This window comes from Streptopelia decaocto (genome assembly GCF_964273445.1).
Source record: "Streptopelia decaocto genome assembly, chromosome: 6".
NCBI classification, from domain to species: Eukaryota; Metazoa; Chordata; class Aves; order Columbiformes; family Columbidae; genus Streptopelia; species Streptopelia decaocto.
This window is the reverse complement of record NC_138660.1, coordinates 49,309,475-49,327,136: the sequence shown is the minus strand read 5'-3', so window position 1 is coordinate 49,327,136 and position 17,662 is coordinate 49,309,475. Positions and strand designations below refer to the sequence as shown.

At 38.4% G+C, this 17,662-nt stretch overlaps 1 protein-coding gene across 1 annotated transcript in view; it reads right to left on the bottom strand.

The window, feature by feature from the left end:
- The window catches only part of GRB14 (growth factor receptor bound protein 14), a gene marked incomplete at its 5' end in the record, with an annotated part of 71,710 nt that extends 54,508 nt beyond the window's left edge, over window positions 1-17,202 (bottom strand). The window contains 2 exons of the mRNA XM_082056144.1: window positions 15,328-15,460; window positions 17,060-17,202. Of these exons, the coding sequence (XP_081912270.1) occupies window positions 15,328-15,460; window positions 17,060-17,202 (276 nt within the window). The remainder of the gene's footprint in view (window positions 1-15,327; window positions 15,461-17,059) is intronic.
- Window positions 17,203-17,662: the final 460 nt, after the last annotated feature.

The following is a 17,662-nucleotide window of genomic DNA, read 5'->3' as shown; positions in this document are numbered from 1 at the left end:
TTAAGGTGTTTCTACCAAAAAAGTCAGGGTTTTTTCTTTCCTTCTTTGTCAAAAAGGTCAAATTTTTGCATCACTTTTATGATAAGGCAGGCTATAATCTTTTTTAAGGTCTTGTAACATGATAAATAGCAGAAAAATGTTTTCTGTTTTTATGCAGCATGAATAAGCAATAATCCTGTTGTAAACTGATTATTAAACAGATGTTAGAACTGTGACATTGGATATTTCTTTTATAACTCTTGAACAAGCAGTTCGCATCAGAAACATTGCCCACCATAGGAGAAGACTGAAGACATTTTGCAAAAATTATTTGTATTAAGTATTCATGACATCTCAAACAATAAGGTATCAGATATGCAGACTACTGCAGTTCCACAGAGAGTTACTGAAGGTATATTATTTAGCACACATCTGGTACATGTGTCCTAGAAGCATTCAGAACTGACTTAGCACATATTATAATAATCCATGCTAAAATTCACTAAATCATATTGATTGTGGTTTTTCCTCAGTAACTGGACACGAACACACTCTGTAGTAATCTCAAAATGTCTAGAAGAAAATCTCATCTCCAGGACATAAGAAACTATACACTGATACACTGGCAAGTTAAACAATGTGATTTCATGTAATTTTCTGATTTGAGAGTTTTTGTAAGTGGCAAAAACTACGTAACACGCCACTGGCACCAGTAAGATACTACAGAATCTGCGGATTCAAAGCATCTGTTTTCATGCTAAATTACTTTCTTGAAATCCTAAAATCTGTAGGGCTTTGGTAAATTCTGTCAACGAACAAGAAGCACAAACATTGTAAACACAAAATAACACAACTGTCTCCCCAGAATGAAAACCCACAATGCAGTGGCATTTTACCTGCAGCTCTCAAATAGTAATAAAATACTGCCAAGCAATAGGAAGGCAAATATTTCCTTAACTTTCAAAACCTGTTGTCCTTGATTGAGACATACAGGGTGGGAAAAACCTGATAAGCAACTGACGCCAAGTCACAAAAACAGTTTGGAGACACACATTCAATCCTTGTTCAGTTAGGTTTAAAACAAGCTTTTAATTAAACCATAAACCAGTTAAAATACAGCAAATATTAGCCATTTCCTTGGCTCAGTAATAAAGGTTCAGTTTTAACTTGACTCATTTTACATTGGGTCTATAGCAGCAACAGATGCATAGCAACTGATCTTCAAGGTTTAAGGTATTTATTTACTTTTATTTTTCTCTCTTAAGCTCCAGTCCAAAATCCTGACGACTGTTTTGAGAAATCAGGAGGATAACAAGCTATTCCAGAGATCAGGTTTAAAGAGTTAATTCTGTAGTATTTGGAATGAACATACTTTTATATTAGAGATAGCTATGATAAATGTCAAGTGTTCGCAATTAGGTTTTTACCTTTCAGGCACAAAGTTTTTATTTCCTATGAGAATATGTTCTCAAAATACCATTATACAGCTTCAAAATTTTGGTGCAAGGTTCAGAAAACAACTTGTGGTACCAGAGCCTGATCCTGCAAGCATTTTACTCCCAGGAATATTAGATACACTTATGTTTGCAGCGACACAAAAACTCCCTTTACAGTCTTTTTTTCTTGGATCTAATGGAAAAATGTTTGGGAAACAGTAACCGTAAATCTCGGTGCGTTGCATTAGTGCAAAGAAACAAAAATAACCCAAGCCATTTTTCCTTGCCCCTGGGTGCTGAAGGTCCTTGGCTCTTGAAAAGCACATGCAGGTTTTTGTTCTATGAATAATATTGACCTATTTGTCCGCAAGGTGCAGCAGAGGATTATCTTCCTCAGTGAGACTATCTGTATTTTATCTTCTCCAGTCGGATATAAAAAACAGATCTATTTAGAAAGAAAACAAACACTTAAGTGCTGTGTTATATTTTGTAATAAAAATTAAATATTCAGATCTGACTGATTTTAAGCAAAAATACTACAGTAATTTGCTTATACTAATGAAAGTACACATTAGTTTCACGCGAGTACTAACAATTACATTGATGAATACATTCATCTCTTAAATTTCACAAACAACTAAAATAATAAAATAAATCAAATCAAATCAAATCAAATCAAATCAAATAAAATCAAATAAAATAAAATAAAATAATAAAATAAAATAAAAACATCTTAATTTCTAAGTGCAAATCTTGGATAATCACTTCACCATCTGAAAGCCAAGAGGAGTTCTATTGATAAATGTGAAATACAGAAAGGCTCTGAAAGCCCATTATGCCTTCAGGGAAACATATATAATCACTTTTTGTCCTACAGGTAGAAGACTTGACTTGTTCATGGCAGGTTTGCAAAGAATTTTGCTGGTGCTATTGGACAGGAAGGAAATCAGATCCAGCTCAGTTGCTTGAGAGCTCTGTAAAATGAATATGTTCATGCAGCTTTTCACTCCTATTTTTGTCACTAAGCTACCAGATAGAGTTCTGAAAAAATTGTGTGGATACTTTTTAGATACTTCAAAATATAAACCACTTCTGCTTCTTGCCACTGCCACTAAAGAAAGCATTACTAAATTGAGTGGGCAAGAATTGAAAAGCTCCTAGGAAGAGTTAGTAGCAACAAGTATGGATTTTATAACAACATATGGAATAGAGATATCTTGTTAGTAGAGGAAGGTCAGTGATGTACTTAAGGCACTCGATACGGAGTCACAACAGCTCATCTATTCCTGGCTCTGCCAGACATAACTCAGGAATGTGGGCATTTATAGGTAACAAGAGCAAATCAGACCCAGCTTTTGCTTCTGAAAATGAAAAAAAAAAAATAAATCTAGAGATTATATGTATTCATTAAGGCATATAAAAAACTTTCATGCTATTTTTTCTATTTTTTTTTCTTTAAGCTGAAGCAGAAGATTATTACACAAGACCAACATAAAGTCAGGTAAGTTATTTATGGGACTATCTGCACTTCCTTGACAAAGTGCTCGTGTCTGCTTGACACAGACTGTCACTGTCTCTTTACTAGAAGAAGAGTCAGTTAATACCATCAACATGACTGTAGAAACATGTACAAGGTATTTTCTGCACAGGTACATTTGCATATGTTTGGCAAATAACAATTTTCTCAAAATAGAAAGGTTTCAAAGTGATTGAGGAGCTGTCTTTCTACTCCTATAGTCCCTTATACAAAGGAAGGTAACAAGGTCTTATTCCTCAAGCAGAACATACAGGACACCCTCTTTGAGGGCTGATAAAGATTGATTCCTCTGCTGAAACAGTTGCACTAGAACAGACTATATTACCTGTAAAGCAACATACATATTATACCTAAGAACTTCACGATGAAGTCTGAGCCTTAAGGATGACTCTTCTTCTGTCTCTTTATACAATTATCCACCTATTAAATGCTATTTTAAGAGGCCCATGTGTCATAAAAAAAAGCACAATTCATAGTTTCAGCTCTTTCTCTTCTAGCCTGCCCATGGCACAACAAACAACACACCATGCCCATGCAGTTTAAGGGAAAATCAAGATAACCCTAGATCCCAAAACTTGCACTGAAAAGCCATCTCCAAATACACCATAGTTCTCAGCAGACCGCTGTCCTTTTGCTGGCCAAGAAACATGCACCACATGAACTCTGAACCCCTTTTCAATGCTATGCTTGGTTTACTAACCCATGTGCCAGTTGCCTTCTTGCCTATGGTTATAGCTAAAACTGACTTAAGCTGATCCTTAAACATACTTAAAACAAGATCCTTGGATAAAAATTCCCAGCTACTGTACTTTCTTGCAGTCAAGACTACAGGTTGGTTGCATTAGAAAATATTTTGTTATCAACTGGTAGTTTTAGACAGGAAAATGTGTTTAATAACAGACATAGAACCAAAGCAAAGAGAAACACAGGTTGCAGGAAGCGAGTGGACAAAGACACATCAGGCAGCTTCTTGGTGCCATGCCTGAATCACTGGCTTCAGTTTTACTGTCCCCATATGTCTGTCTTCCGAAGGAGCTGGTTTCATTTCAGAAAGAGAAGCCTTTCTCATGTTAGTTCTGTTACACAGACATCGATCAACAACAGCAGTCAGCCAAGCAAGTACAAGAGCTCCACAAACCATGTATGTTCCTCACTGTACATTGAGACTGCTTGGACTGAATTGGTCATGTGTTTTACCTCAGAGTCACAATAGTAAATATCCTCTTCAATCTTACTTAGAGGAGTGTGTACCAATAATTTCCCAGAACATTATTTTTGTATGTGGTAAGTACAATCCCTGCTTCAAAATTGTAATGCTCCTGGAATAGTTTAGGAAGATATAAACGAGATTCATGTAAGGTTATTATCAATGTATAAGCCACAAATACAAAGATTGGGAATATTTTTTCATCACTTCTCCACAACACCTCTATAGAAACCTAGACCTACTCAGTCCTCCCCTCTCCACTAACTTAGATGCCACTTCTTTGCAGTTATCCTAACAACGACCCTCCTTTGGGCCTGAAAAGCTGAGTAGTTTCTGTTTCATAAGCTCATTCAGGATTTGGGAAGTCTCCATCCCAGAAGAAAAATAACACCGAACCGTGATGAGCTCATCATTCAGCTGTTCCAAAGACCTCTTTCTTTAGAATATCATGTCTTCTACATGTCTTGGTTGGCACAGCAGTTACATATTCCAATCCTCCATAAAGTCTATTCCTTACCTAAGCTTTTGCCACCTACTGCCGAGATGTTAACAGGAACACTATAAGACTGACCTTACCTTTCATACCTGTGAGTCTTCTATATGTTTGCACAATGCCTACTAAAAAGGAACAAAGTTACAAAACTCCTGCTGGATACTTAGCTTACTTCAAAAATGTACTAATGCTTAATCTTCGATGTTATTTAATAACAACATTGTCTTATGGTCAGAAGTACAAGGCTTTCTATGAAGTAACTTAAGAGGAACTCTCCTCCAAAATCCTTTAAACTGACCTCTGATCTTATGTTAACAAAAAAAGAAAAAAATAAAAAAATAATTAAAACCACACACCAACTCACAGCATATCCTTTTCATAGTTGCTCCTCATTTCCCTGAATGAGAAGGATATTTACCCTATGATCATACTAATGAGTAGTTATGTGGACACTTGGGTAAAAATGGATCTCACTGCCCAATGAGTTGCCCACAGGAGACAACACAGAAACTCCCTTTGAACATTCCATGTTCTGAAGTTGCCTGAACACAATAAACTCAAAGTAATTTACTATTATAGAATACTGCTTATTAAAACTTTTAACTGTGAATTATCTCTATCAGAATTATTGGTTAGAAAAACACAAGGAAGAGCTAACTTTGCTCAATCTAGAGCAATGACTTGCTATCCAGATCACTTCAAACTGAGGAAAGGATTTAAACCTTCTTCTTCAGCATCACTAACAAGACCCTTAATATTCAACTGTGAAAATCAATTCTTTTCCCTATTTAAGAAGTCTAGATGACCTTGTTCTCTCACAGGTGTATTTTAAGTGAACAATTCATATTTAACACAACACTACTGCAGAAGTAAAACAGCTCTCCAGGACAATCTGAAATTACACAGCTGTTACGTCCTGAACAAGTCAGTCACACACACACCCCCCTTGTCCCCCTGCACCATCATATTTTGAGAAAGTTTCAAAGAAGGAAATGCTTTAAAATATAACTTAATGAGAACAATCAGTTATAAATATTAAGTGAAGCCAGTCAAAAATTACAGATATGGGGACTAAGTTAAAGTATGAAAATCAGGATGTGGACACTTCTCCTCCAGCCCTAAGAAGTAATTATTATGTTAGACAGAAACCAGGCAGATTCTGTGTGCTTACCGAAGTGGAAGAGACTATTCCTGCATCCTAATGCTACAAAGCACTAATCAGAGAGGAGCTGATGATAGAGAAAAGCCTAATAATAAAAAAAATCACACCAGCCTGAAAAAAAATCCTCTCTTACCAGATTATTCATCTCCCCTTGAATGATTGTGGAAGGGCTCACGTTGCAAGAACAATGGCAAAAAAATAAAAAAGCAGCTGAACACTGCTCTCTAAATTTTGCACTATCAAACAGCATAATGCAATCTTCTATCCCCAACAGCTCTCCTCACAAACTTGTAGGATCTTAAAGCCTTGTTATGCACACGCCTTGCAGTGCTTTTCAGCTACCTATTTTTGCAATCAACAGGTTCAAGCCTGATTGAAAAGTTCTGTCAACTGAGTTATAAGAAAAACCTCATATTGCACAGGCTTCCCTCTCACTACATAGGAGTATATTCTAGTGATTATGAGAAGAAATTCTTGGAAACTTCCAGCCTGTTTCTCAACAGTTGATACCATTTCTGTGACGTTATCAAGTGCTTGCAGCTGTTCATAAACTCCAGGTCTTAATGTAATCAGTAACAGGAGTTATCATAAGTAAAAAGGCTATTTATAGCCTAAGAATGCACTCACTGAAAAATCCAATTCTGATCACAAGGCAAGCTACTGTATTTTGTTTTTCTGTGGATATAATATCAAGTCAAGAAGCAAACATATATTGGTATGCAGCGTATGCATACATACTAGAAATAGGCAGGAACAATCCATCACTATCCTAATTAGAAGCACGGGCACACCTCTAAGATAACTGATATGTATCTCCCTCTTGAGACTTAAGTATTAAATATAATGTACACTATTGGGCTAAAATGTGAGCTGATTAGCTGCAAATGAATTTTCTGTGACTGAAACAGGAGAAAAGAAAGTTCACATTGTTAGTAGAGCAAAGAGGTCTAATTTCTTCTCCCTCTTAATTCCTCCTCCCACAACTGCCCTTCTTGAAAAATTTTCTTTGGCCTGATTAGCAGGTTTTTTTAATCTTCCCATTTGAGGTGACTCCCATCAGGACTCTAACATGAGAGACACAAGTATTCTGTCTTTAAGGTTTCCCTTTATCTTCATTCCCAAATTAAAGGCAGTCATAAAGGCCTGAATTCTCTCAGATGTAACAGCTTTAAACATGCTGAAGACAAAGAGAATATGGCCAGTGGTTTACTGTCATCTGTCCCTTACCATCACAGCATTTCACCATTGCTAGAGATATATCCCAGCTTGTCCATAGAAATAATCAGCTGCTAGAGAAGTCTGGAATCCCTGAGCCCTGAAATCACCAACTGGCAGCTCTATCAGTTCTTCCCTCTGCACACACACAGACACGAGATCAACATCAATTGTCAGTAACAGGATTCTGATGCCCTTTCACTGCCCGGCCATCACGGCTCCAGCTATGCAAGTACCAAACAGAAGACTACTCTTATCCTAAAGATACTCATCTAAGTAATCTGCAGATGTCAAGACGTGGATATCAGTTGTCCACTACTATAATGTATGAAACAGGCTGGTGAGAAGCATGAGACATCTCAGGTTTATTGTCAGTTTCTATACTTTTTCTTACACAAAGGAAACTTGGTCCTGAAAGCAAAGGCAAGTAAAGCATGGAAGAGATGTAGGGAGCCATACCTATATCCAATTGGTACAATTTCCATTAAAATTCTAGCCAGATCTCTCTTCTTAAATACATTGGTACAACACAAGATTTACCACTGCAAAGAGCTAAAAAGATCATGAAGGAAAAATTGTGGAAAAAAAAACCCACAATACTGTATTAGTGGCTCTGGAATTATCATGTGAAAGAACAAGTCTTCAGCTATCTATTGTAAATAATTTACAAGAAAATACGCATAGTGAATATAAAATTGGTTAACCAATCACAAATATTTAAGACTATTCTATATGCATGGTCAAGTTAATTCCACCTGGTGAAAACCAACCAGGTTTAATGTTGATGTTTATGCAGAGGTATGTTTTGTTTATATAAAATGTAAATTATTCTTATTGTGGCAACGTTTACACACAGAAGTACGATGGGGATATTCCTCTGCTTGTTTTCATAGTTCTCAAGTTCTGATTTGAACAGATAATAACCCTCAACATCAAAAACTAAACAATCTAATGATACGCTAAGACATTAACCAAAACTCCTAACAGAAACTGATCCAAGTTTGAGCTCCATTCTTCAGTTAATGCCCAACAGTAGGATACTAAAGTTATACTGTTATAAAAGTTATAAAATTTCTGATCATCTTATGTTAGTTTCAGTACTGAAAATGTATGGTAAACTACTCGGTATTTTCTTTGTTGCACAGCTTTTACTTCAAAGGAGGTGAAAGCTGTAAACCTTCACGAAGAAACATCTAAGTTTTCAGCTTTACCAAACCCATAGCATTTCAGGTAAGTTAACTATTCACCATTGACTACTCTGATCTCATTCAATACTATGCAACTGTTAAACTGATTATGTTACAAAAACAGCAGAACATGAAATAAAGCAGGTGTTTAAAATAGTAGTAAATGAGATGACAAAAGTAGACCAGAACAGCAACACAGAATCTTTATAAGACCAGAAAAGAAAGTTAAGTAAAACCTAAATGGAGAAAAAACACAAGAAATACAAAAATACATAAGGCTCAGTCTCATTTTTATCTGCTGTGGCAACGAAAAAAAGCCATAGAAAATGATCTCTGGAGCTCTCACAGGCATGAACTTTAAATGTACATGCATAAAAACACTGTCATTTAAATCTTTTACGACTGTAACAAAAGCAATCCCCTGAGAAACAGAAAAGCTCTCAATACCCTGGGAGTACTGCTTCAAAAAACAACAAAATTCAGGTCTTCTAGTTTAATACAGCCTTTGAACAGCAATGCACATAAATTCTTCAATATGAATCATAATGTTAACCTAGAATAAATGATACAAATTATGTATGCTACTAAACACTATTCTGATTAAAGTGGAAGTGAGACGGGAATGTTTATCTGTTTTGATCAAAACACCATCCAGACAGCGGCCCATAAAGGGAAGATGTCTCTTGTTGCAACACTGACGTCTTGCATCCCTCACTTACCACTGGATCACCTACTGATGATGCTGTCAATGAGAAGCCACCTGGAAAAAGACCTGTCCATAAAATATTTATTTATTAATAATTATGGATCTACCTATGGCAGGTATGGAGCTGCTACAAAATGTCCTGAACTTCTCATTTCTCCAGTCTAACCCTAAACAAATGCACCCATCCCTGGAAACAACTATGAATAAGAACAGTGTTAGTATCTACCACATCTCATTCCTTTCTGAAAATTATGAGAATTTAAGCTCCATTCATCAAAGTTTAATCTTTTAAAGCCAAACTCAATAAAACTGAGTTATCAAAAGTGATTCAGCAACATCAGAGCAGAAGTTCCCTGCAGCTTCAGCTGGCTTTAACTGTCAAGTCTCTTTCTTGTATTTCAATTTTCAAGTAAAAAATTTCAAGTAAATTTCCGCATTTACAGAGAAGGTCTTCTACACAAAGAATTAGATCTACTGCAATGTACTAGATGTTTCTTGTTCCAAATATAACTTCCCAAACAGCCAAGAAAAAGCAGTTCTTGTACTGAGAAAACAGTCCAAACTGAAAAGATAAGAAACTTCAGTTTTGACTTCCAGCCTGATGAAGCCCAAAACAATCAAACTCAAAAGGATGATTAAATCATTCAAATTTGAAAAACACTGGCAAAATGCATACCAGAATCTTTAACAATACTGATGATTATTTTATTTTATATAGCTACAAATAGTAAAAATTTAAGCCTAACATTTGCCTGATGTAAGTGAATTAAGCAATGAGTTTGCAGAGGCAATATCTTAGTAACCAGAAAATTAGAGTGACCTTGTTTTCTTGCTCATTAGAAATGAAAAGAAAAAAAAAAAAAAAAGACATGCTATTTTTGTGAAGTTAGAATGTTTAGAGGCTTTGCTTGGGCCGTTTTTGGACAGTAACAAAGTACAAGGTTAATTTGCAATAACATTGAGAGCCACTGTGAAGTTTGACAGAGAGCAATTTATTTTCTCTGTAAGAAAGATACACTAATGAATGGACCAACATAAGGAAAATACAAAAAAAAAGACACAAACAGTGATTATTCTGAAGCTTCTTCAGGTTGTATCAGACAGCTTGTGCTAGGCCACCTCAAGATAAACCAGGTGATATTCCTTATTGCTAAAATAAGAAATTGTTCAAATCTGCCTCCTGATTTTTACCTATATAGACCTGTGACTTTCTGCAACAATGTTAAGGTGACTGGTTAAAGCACAAAAGTCCGTGCCTTAAAAAAGCAATTTTTAATAGAGCTCTAAATAATTTTAAGATAATGTAATAACAATAAATCTTTCCTTGGTGGGAGGGTATGGCCATTTAAATGAACAACAGAGCACAGAAACTGGAGTAGAATACCACCAGATGAGACACCACAAAAAATCTAGAGCTCTTTATGTTGGTTCTATATTGGATGTTTTTTCTGTTAATCTGTAAACTGGTTGAAAAGAGTTTTTCTCTTGCCTCTGCCTCTCAAAGTCTTTCTTTGTGTAATTTAAGGGGAAGATATAGGAAAACCAGATATATGTTTATGAGCTGGAAGGAAAAAAGATTGAGAACTGATAAAGGAGGATATGGTGCAAATTTCTCCAACATGGGAAGAAATCTGGCAAGAAACATATAGACTGGAATCACAGGTTAAATTTAACTAATGCATCTTTCGGTTGGAAAAGATATTTCAGCCCTTGGAAATTGCTTGCAAATTCATGAATTATTAAGTTTCAATAAAAAATCCTTTCATATTGGCATTGTTTAAAAGTCAAGAGAAAACAAGTATTTCAGCCAAAAAATCAGTCATGCAAAAAATCTAAGTACCAGATACTCAGCCATTTATGTCTGCTAATTGAATTATATGCAAAATTTTGAAGAATGGGGTTTCAAGTGAGTAAACTAGAAGACCCTGAACTACAACTGTAAAAAATTAAATGATAATCCAGTTACAACAGTCAATGCTCGATATTATTACTAAACTTAGAATAGAGCACATTTAAAGAAATACTTGCTCTTTGTCATAAAGTTCCTCTCAGTTTGTCTTTGCCAAAGAGCTTTACATTAAATCTTTCTTAATGCAAAAAGAGAAGTGATGATCCACTACAATCAAATGTGCATTTGAGGTTTCTTTATACAATTGATTTCCTGGAAAGAACACTGTGGGAGTATATTTGGATTCTAAATGATAAAAATATCTACATGTTTAGAACATCAAGAAAAACAAAAGAGGCAAGATAAAATTCCAAAGATGTGAGTGTTCTTCACCTTGAGATTTACTTGAGTTTTATTTTTGCACTTCTAATTTAATTTAAAGAAACAAGGCACTAATTACCTTGAACTACTTTTATGATGAAACACTTTTTGTCTTATCCTTGAGCAGGGCAAGAACTGTCACTCCAGTACAAATTATTCAGGTTTTGTTTTCAGAAAGACTTTAAAACTAAGCTTTTGTAAAACTACAGTAACCTCTTTTTAGTTCATTTGGCCAAAGAAAACTAAAATTACACTAAAGAACAGAGCGTGTTTTCTTACAGTTATCTTTTTTCTCTACTAATATCCATTTTGATCATAATTAGAGACAAAAGTACAGAGTGTTTTATATTTTCAGTTCTTTGTCACTTCTTAGAGAACACGGACTCTGAGACACAACTAGATTTCCCACACAAAAGTTCACACACTCCACCTAATAACAGCAAACAATCAGTTCTTCACAGGAAGGCAACATTTCCCATCATGAACCTAGTTGACCATGCTGTGTTGGACATGAGTGGAAAGCTGGGGTTTTTTTGGCCTTTCAGATAAAAGTCTTCCACCCTCTAGCACAAAATTCAATTTATCTGAACATATATAATATTATTCATGCCAAAAGCACCCAACTGCCTCTTACATTGCTTGCAAGGATACCATACTTGGTGATTTCTTACAGAAGGGATTACACAATCCACAAAGTGGTCTTCCCATCCAGATGGCCGGCAGTTGATTTTATCTCCACATTATTCCCTTATGGATGAGGATGTTAAATACATAATCCCACCCTCCTTGAGAAACATCTCAAAGTTCCATCTTCCCAAACACAGGTGTGATACTGTAATATCAGCTCCACAGGGACACATCCAAGAAATGCTCTCCTGAGAACAGGTCATCTGAGGCACAAGTCTGGATGTTCTCAGCAGCTCAACAGAGGCCTGTTCTTTCCGTTCTCCCAGGTGCCAGTCCTCCCTCTAGGATAATAAAATTTGTCACTATACTGACTCTGTACTTTTACTCCTTATTTTGACCTCCATCATTCCCCCTCCCTTCATTTTTTTTTTAATTAAAAAAAGAAAATAATAGTCAAGGTTACCTCTTAAAAGAAAGTTTGCTCTAATTACTGTTACCATATCATGATTGTCTGCAAGGATATAACAAAAACTCTTCCAAATTGCAGTGGGGAAAAGGAGCTGGACAGCTGTGTTGATGAGGTAGACCAAATAACGTTCAGATACACAGATGCCCTACTTTCCAAGCACAGAGGCAACTCACTATTCTGCTACGTGGCTTTTACCGATTTGTTTTTATAAACTTATTCCCAGTAAGTCAACCCCACAAACAGACATGCTGTTCAAGGAGTATGTTCCATATTTTGAGAGGCTTATGATAAAAGATCATCAGAAGACAGTAAAAACTTCAGCTTAGAAAAACAAGAATTCAAAATAATGTTAATAATCTATTCATAAGAGGAAAGATTTCAGATGTCACAGGTTCTATGAATAAGAGAGTAGACGTTCATGACAAATTCTTTTTTCCCTGGAAGAAGAAGAAGAAAATCTTTTCTGGAGAGAAAAAACAGACAAGAGAGGCATAACTTCTTTTTCTTTTCTTTTAGAAACACCTATTTTGATAATAGTTACCTACTAGACATAAGTAGAAACTCACTCTGTAATTTTTCTTTATTATGCCTGCAGTTAAAAGCACAGCTGAAAATGAAACTAAATCAGAAATAAAGCAATATAAAAGAAGAACCACTGAAAACATATGTAGATCATCAGAGAGGCAACAGAAAAAATTCTGGCAGCTGCCAACACTATTAAAAAAAGAAAAAAGTCCTTAATTGTAGCTGGTCTCTCTGAAGAGTTAGGAAACCATCAAACTGTAGCAGTAATATGCATGACCTAGGGGGCTATATTCAATGAAATCTTTGTACATAGATAAGGCATTTGCAGACAGAGCTGTTATGAAGTTGGCAAAATAAGAACATGGGGTGGAAAAAACAACATTTCCAAGCACAGCCTCCACAGCCAACTGTGGGAAGTCAAAGTCACAGCCAGTTCATTTCTCTTTGCACACCTGCTTAACATTCCCTCCCTTTCCTTTTTAAACCTAATTAATTTTATAAACATATGAGAATACTTCAACCTGAATGTCAAAGATAGACATTTAACTGAACAGTTGCCATTTGGCCTTAACTTGTAATAACGTCGGACGAAGAACTTTACAAGAGTCATGCTGAGTCTGACAAAGGGTCTAAATAGCCCAGTACCATTTCTCCTGCACTGGCCATAAAGGGACATCCAGGTGAAGGGCTGGCAGAAACCAAGGCCTTGTTACACTGACTTCAGAAAATAACAGGAAGACTCCTCTCAGTTTTGCTGGTAACTGGACAGACACCTCCACAGACACCATTATTATTTTAGCTCACTTCTGTCAACAAACCAGTTGCTCTTGATCCTCCTTTTACCATGGAGAGCACTGCCTTTTTAACTGGAAAACCAGCAGAAATGGAAGGACTGTGTGCAGTAATGGTCACAAAGGTAGGACAAGACCCTTTATGAAGAAACAGAAGTGAAATCAGTGAAGCTGTGAACTTCAGCTTCTGAGAGGTTGAAGCTAATGCTTAGCTGGCTTAACTGATCAAGCCAGTCAGTAATTTCAAACATGACAGGCCACAAAAGCAGATTGTTGACCTCTGTGTGTTAAATCGTGCTTGGGAAATCTACTTTCCAGTTGCAAGAACAAAGATTACCACAATGAGTGCAATTTAAGCCAGCAACATGAGTCATTTGAACTAATTTTTCAAATGTGACTTCTAGTCTTTATGTCCTGAAAGATAATGTTACCAATTCAGTGTTTTTCCTGCCTCTGCAGAGACAGCCAATGCTTCCACCTTCCCAAGGACAAAACTAGCACAATTTTATCCCATTGCATTTGCAAAGTTTAGATACGCACTGGCCAGAAATACTTCAGATTAGTATTGCCATTGTAGGAAAGAACTAAAAGTAATAAAAGTAGTCTAGAAAGGCACCATAGCTATTTTCAGAGAACATGCAAAACACAGTCAGATAGATTCAGTTTCTCAGACATATAAAAGTTTTTCACTGGAGAAGAGGGGAGAAGATTCCTCCTTAAGGTGCTGAAAAAAAGACGACTTCCTTAGTAAAGTTGCCTGGCAGGTGCAGAGAAACAGACAAGGCTGGTCAGCTTCAGAAAAGTTAACACAACTACAAGAAACTTCAACTTCCAGTCAATTTCTTAATGCAAATCTAAAAACTGAATAAGCAGCAGCAGTGTAAGTTCTTATACCTCCAATATTGCCCCTAAAACTGTTAAGCCATGGATCTCAGAAACCACCAAAAAAGATAACATGAGGGAGTTAGAACCCTTCATCTGAGAGGTGCTCCTTGTCAGAATGCTTTCCAGTCTCAAGACAAGAGAAATGAGACAGGTAAACTCTCAGAGTGAAATAGATCTTCAGCCCAGTAATCTCCATTAACTGAAAACTTTTCCTCTTTAACCTCTAGCCCTGCTCAGGATAATAAATACACTGTACGTGAACAGTACTAAGAGCACTGCCAGGCCTGTCTGTCCACTCAGAACTTCCCTTGGTTTATAGTTTAAGGTAGTTATGGAAATACAGTAACATCAGCCACACACACATAAAAACACATGCATATAAAATATAGCCATGTACACAGCAATTGCTCCTTCCCCATCAATTTTGGTTTTATTCAATTATCCTGGCAAAATTAGACCTTCAGACAAAAGAAGCTGCTCAGTGACTGTTAAAACCCTCCATGCTATAGCTCTGATGACAGTAATTGGAGGTGGGGAGGAAGAGAAAGAAATTAACTTCTCATTTAAGGACATAAAGTACTGCCTGCCTGCCCCCTGGTTCTGCTTTACGCGAAAATTTTGCAGAGTCACATGTAGACTCCCTGAAAGAACAGTCACGCCTCAAGTCACAGATTCTGAAACCTCATTTTCTACAATCATCGATGACCTACAGAGAAAATTTCACCAAATTACAGAAATATGGAACACCTTTATTAGAAAAATAACAGGTAACTGGGATTTTCCTCAAGCTTTCATGAAACCAATTTATAATTTGTCAAATAATAACTTATAAATCTTACCTGTTTTTTTCTTGAAGTTGCCTTGGGCAACAGACTGGTTGACAAAACTGATGCAAATGGAGAACAACACAGTTCAGGAAAAGGATTTGGAATTGATGGGATCTCCAAAATATTGTCAGCTTTCTTTTTTCTCCTAATTCAACAAAATAAAAATATATCAAGCGATAATTGTAACAACTGCTGTTAAAATTGCAATATTCAACCACAATGCCTGAAATACTAAAGCACTAATAACACGATGCTTCCTGGTTGCAGCAATTAGCTGTTTTGTGCAGTTATTTTTTTAAATCAGTAGGCTGAATCTATTAACATACAGTGCTTAACACTACTTGAAAGCAATCCAAGTATTCAGCTCCAAATATAAAGTTGTCTGAATATGTGTCTTTGCAGAGTAGGAGCACAGATATATTTATATTGGCTCCTAAGGACAACAGTAAATATTTTGTTGTCCCTGTGTTCATGGCATTCCTTATGTACACATATTACAACAGTGGATGCATGTAACTTCTCAGTAACACTTCCTGAGTACATCACAACTGTATTTTAAACAAATTGAAACTTTTTTCCCTAGAAGCAAGAATGAAAGTGACAGACAAGACAAAATAGTGCAAAGCAATACACTCATTTCTGGTTTCAGTTACTTTTGTATTTGAATCTCCATAGCTCCATCATAAAAAAAAAAAAAGTCTCAGTAGGTGCGAGTTACTTAAATCTGATTGCATCCTCAGTATCACCAAACAGTATTTGTAACAGTGAAGAAGATAACCACTGTTGTACTTGCTGAAAAGCTTAGTTACGTGCTGGTTTAAAGTATCACATTAATAATGTGGTTGTTTAGACTGCTGGGTACATTACAGTGCGTGGTTTTCTCATGCAAAATATTGAGTAGCACTTTTGTCTACTTGATTTCATTTGAAGAGTAGTACCCAAGTACCCCAAGTATGTGAGTCTGCCAACATATAATCAGATTTTTCTACGAGTTGATGGCTCCAAGTTTAATATTTTTCATTACCTTCACTGTTATCATTCCAGGTTTCACATACTAATTGGTACGAAGCAGGGAAACCCATCATAGTAAGGTAACAATGCAGAATGAAGATGCTTTACATTCGGATATCCTCACCAAACATTCATTTAAAGTGATATTTAGCATTAAGAAGGAGTGAAAAATCCTGTGTACAGTATTTTGAGATTTTCTAAACTTCAGTCCACCGAAACTGATCAGATGCTTCATGAACAAGCTAGCTCACAGCTTCCTTTACTAAGAAGAGACCAATGCCTTTAGGGAACAGCCTGAGAGGTTAGGAACACAAGGTGCACATCACTGATAGCAACCACAGCGGCATCGCTAACGGGGAAGCCGTTTATCTCACGAACATTACGAGACACTGCACTGCGAGAGTAGCGGCTCGGTTCAGTCACCTCAAAGTGGGAAATCTCAGATGGAAAAAACATACAAACAAACCAACAACGAGTAGGGGGGAGATGCATCCGCGGCGGAGCGAAGTGTCTGCATGGCCGGGAAATAACTTTTTGAGTTCCAGAGAGGAGCGGGCCAGTCCCGAACCGGGCCGCCCCCGCCCGCCGCTCCGTCCCCTCCCCAGCCGCCGCTGCCGCAACCGCCGGCCCCGCGCTCCCGCCCGCAGGACGCCCGCCCGCCCCTAGACGGCAGCAGGCGGCCCCTCGAGGGAGCGAGCAGGGCTGCCAGCGCCTTCCTGGGCTCCGGCCTTACCTGTCGGGGGGCGAGGGCGGCGGGTCCCCCGCAGGGGGCCGGGGAAGCGGACAGGGGGAGCGCGCCGCGCCGCGGGGGCCGCCACTCGCGGGCTCCGCCGCCCGCCCCGCACCGCGCGGCACACCGGGCAGCGGGGCAGCCATCGGCCGCGGCGACGTCCTGGCTGCGCGGCCGCCCGCGCGGAAGGCACGTCGGCGAGCGGCCCCGGCGCTGTCGGGCGGAGGCTGCTCTCCGCTCCGCTGCGGAGGAGGGGGGGGAAGCGCCGCCCGGGCGGCGAGCGGCACCGAGCGTCTTCCCCGGCACACGTGCGCGGGCGGGGGCGGGCGGCCGCCGGCTCCGTGCTGCGACGGGGAGGCAGCGCTGAGCGGGCGGGGGCCTGCGCCCTGCCGGCTGCCTCCCCCACACCGAGGCGGGGAAGACCTCCGCTCCTCGGCGGCAGGGCGGGGCGGGCCCTGGCAGGTGTGCGGCCCCAGGACCTGAGCCGCGGTGTCACCCGGACGCGCCTCACAGGGGTCGGGGCGGCTGAGGGGAGGTGGCGGCCCGGGCTGCCCCGCCGAGCGACCCAACGGCCCAGCGCTCCCGGGCGGTGCTCGCCGCGCCCCT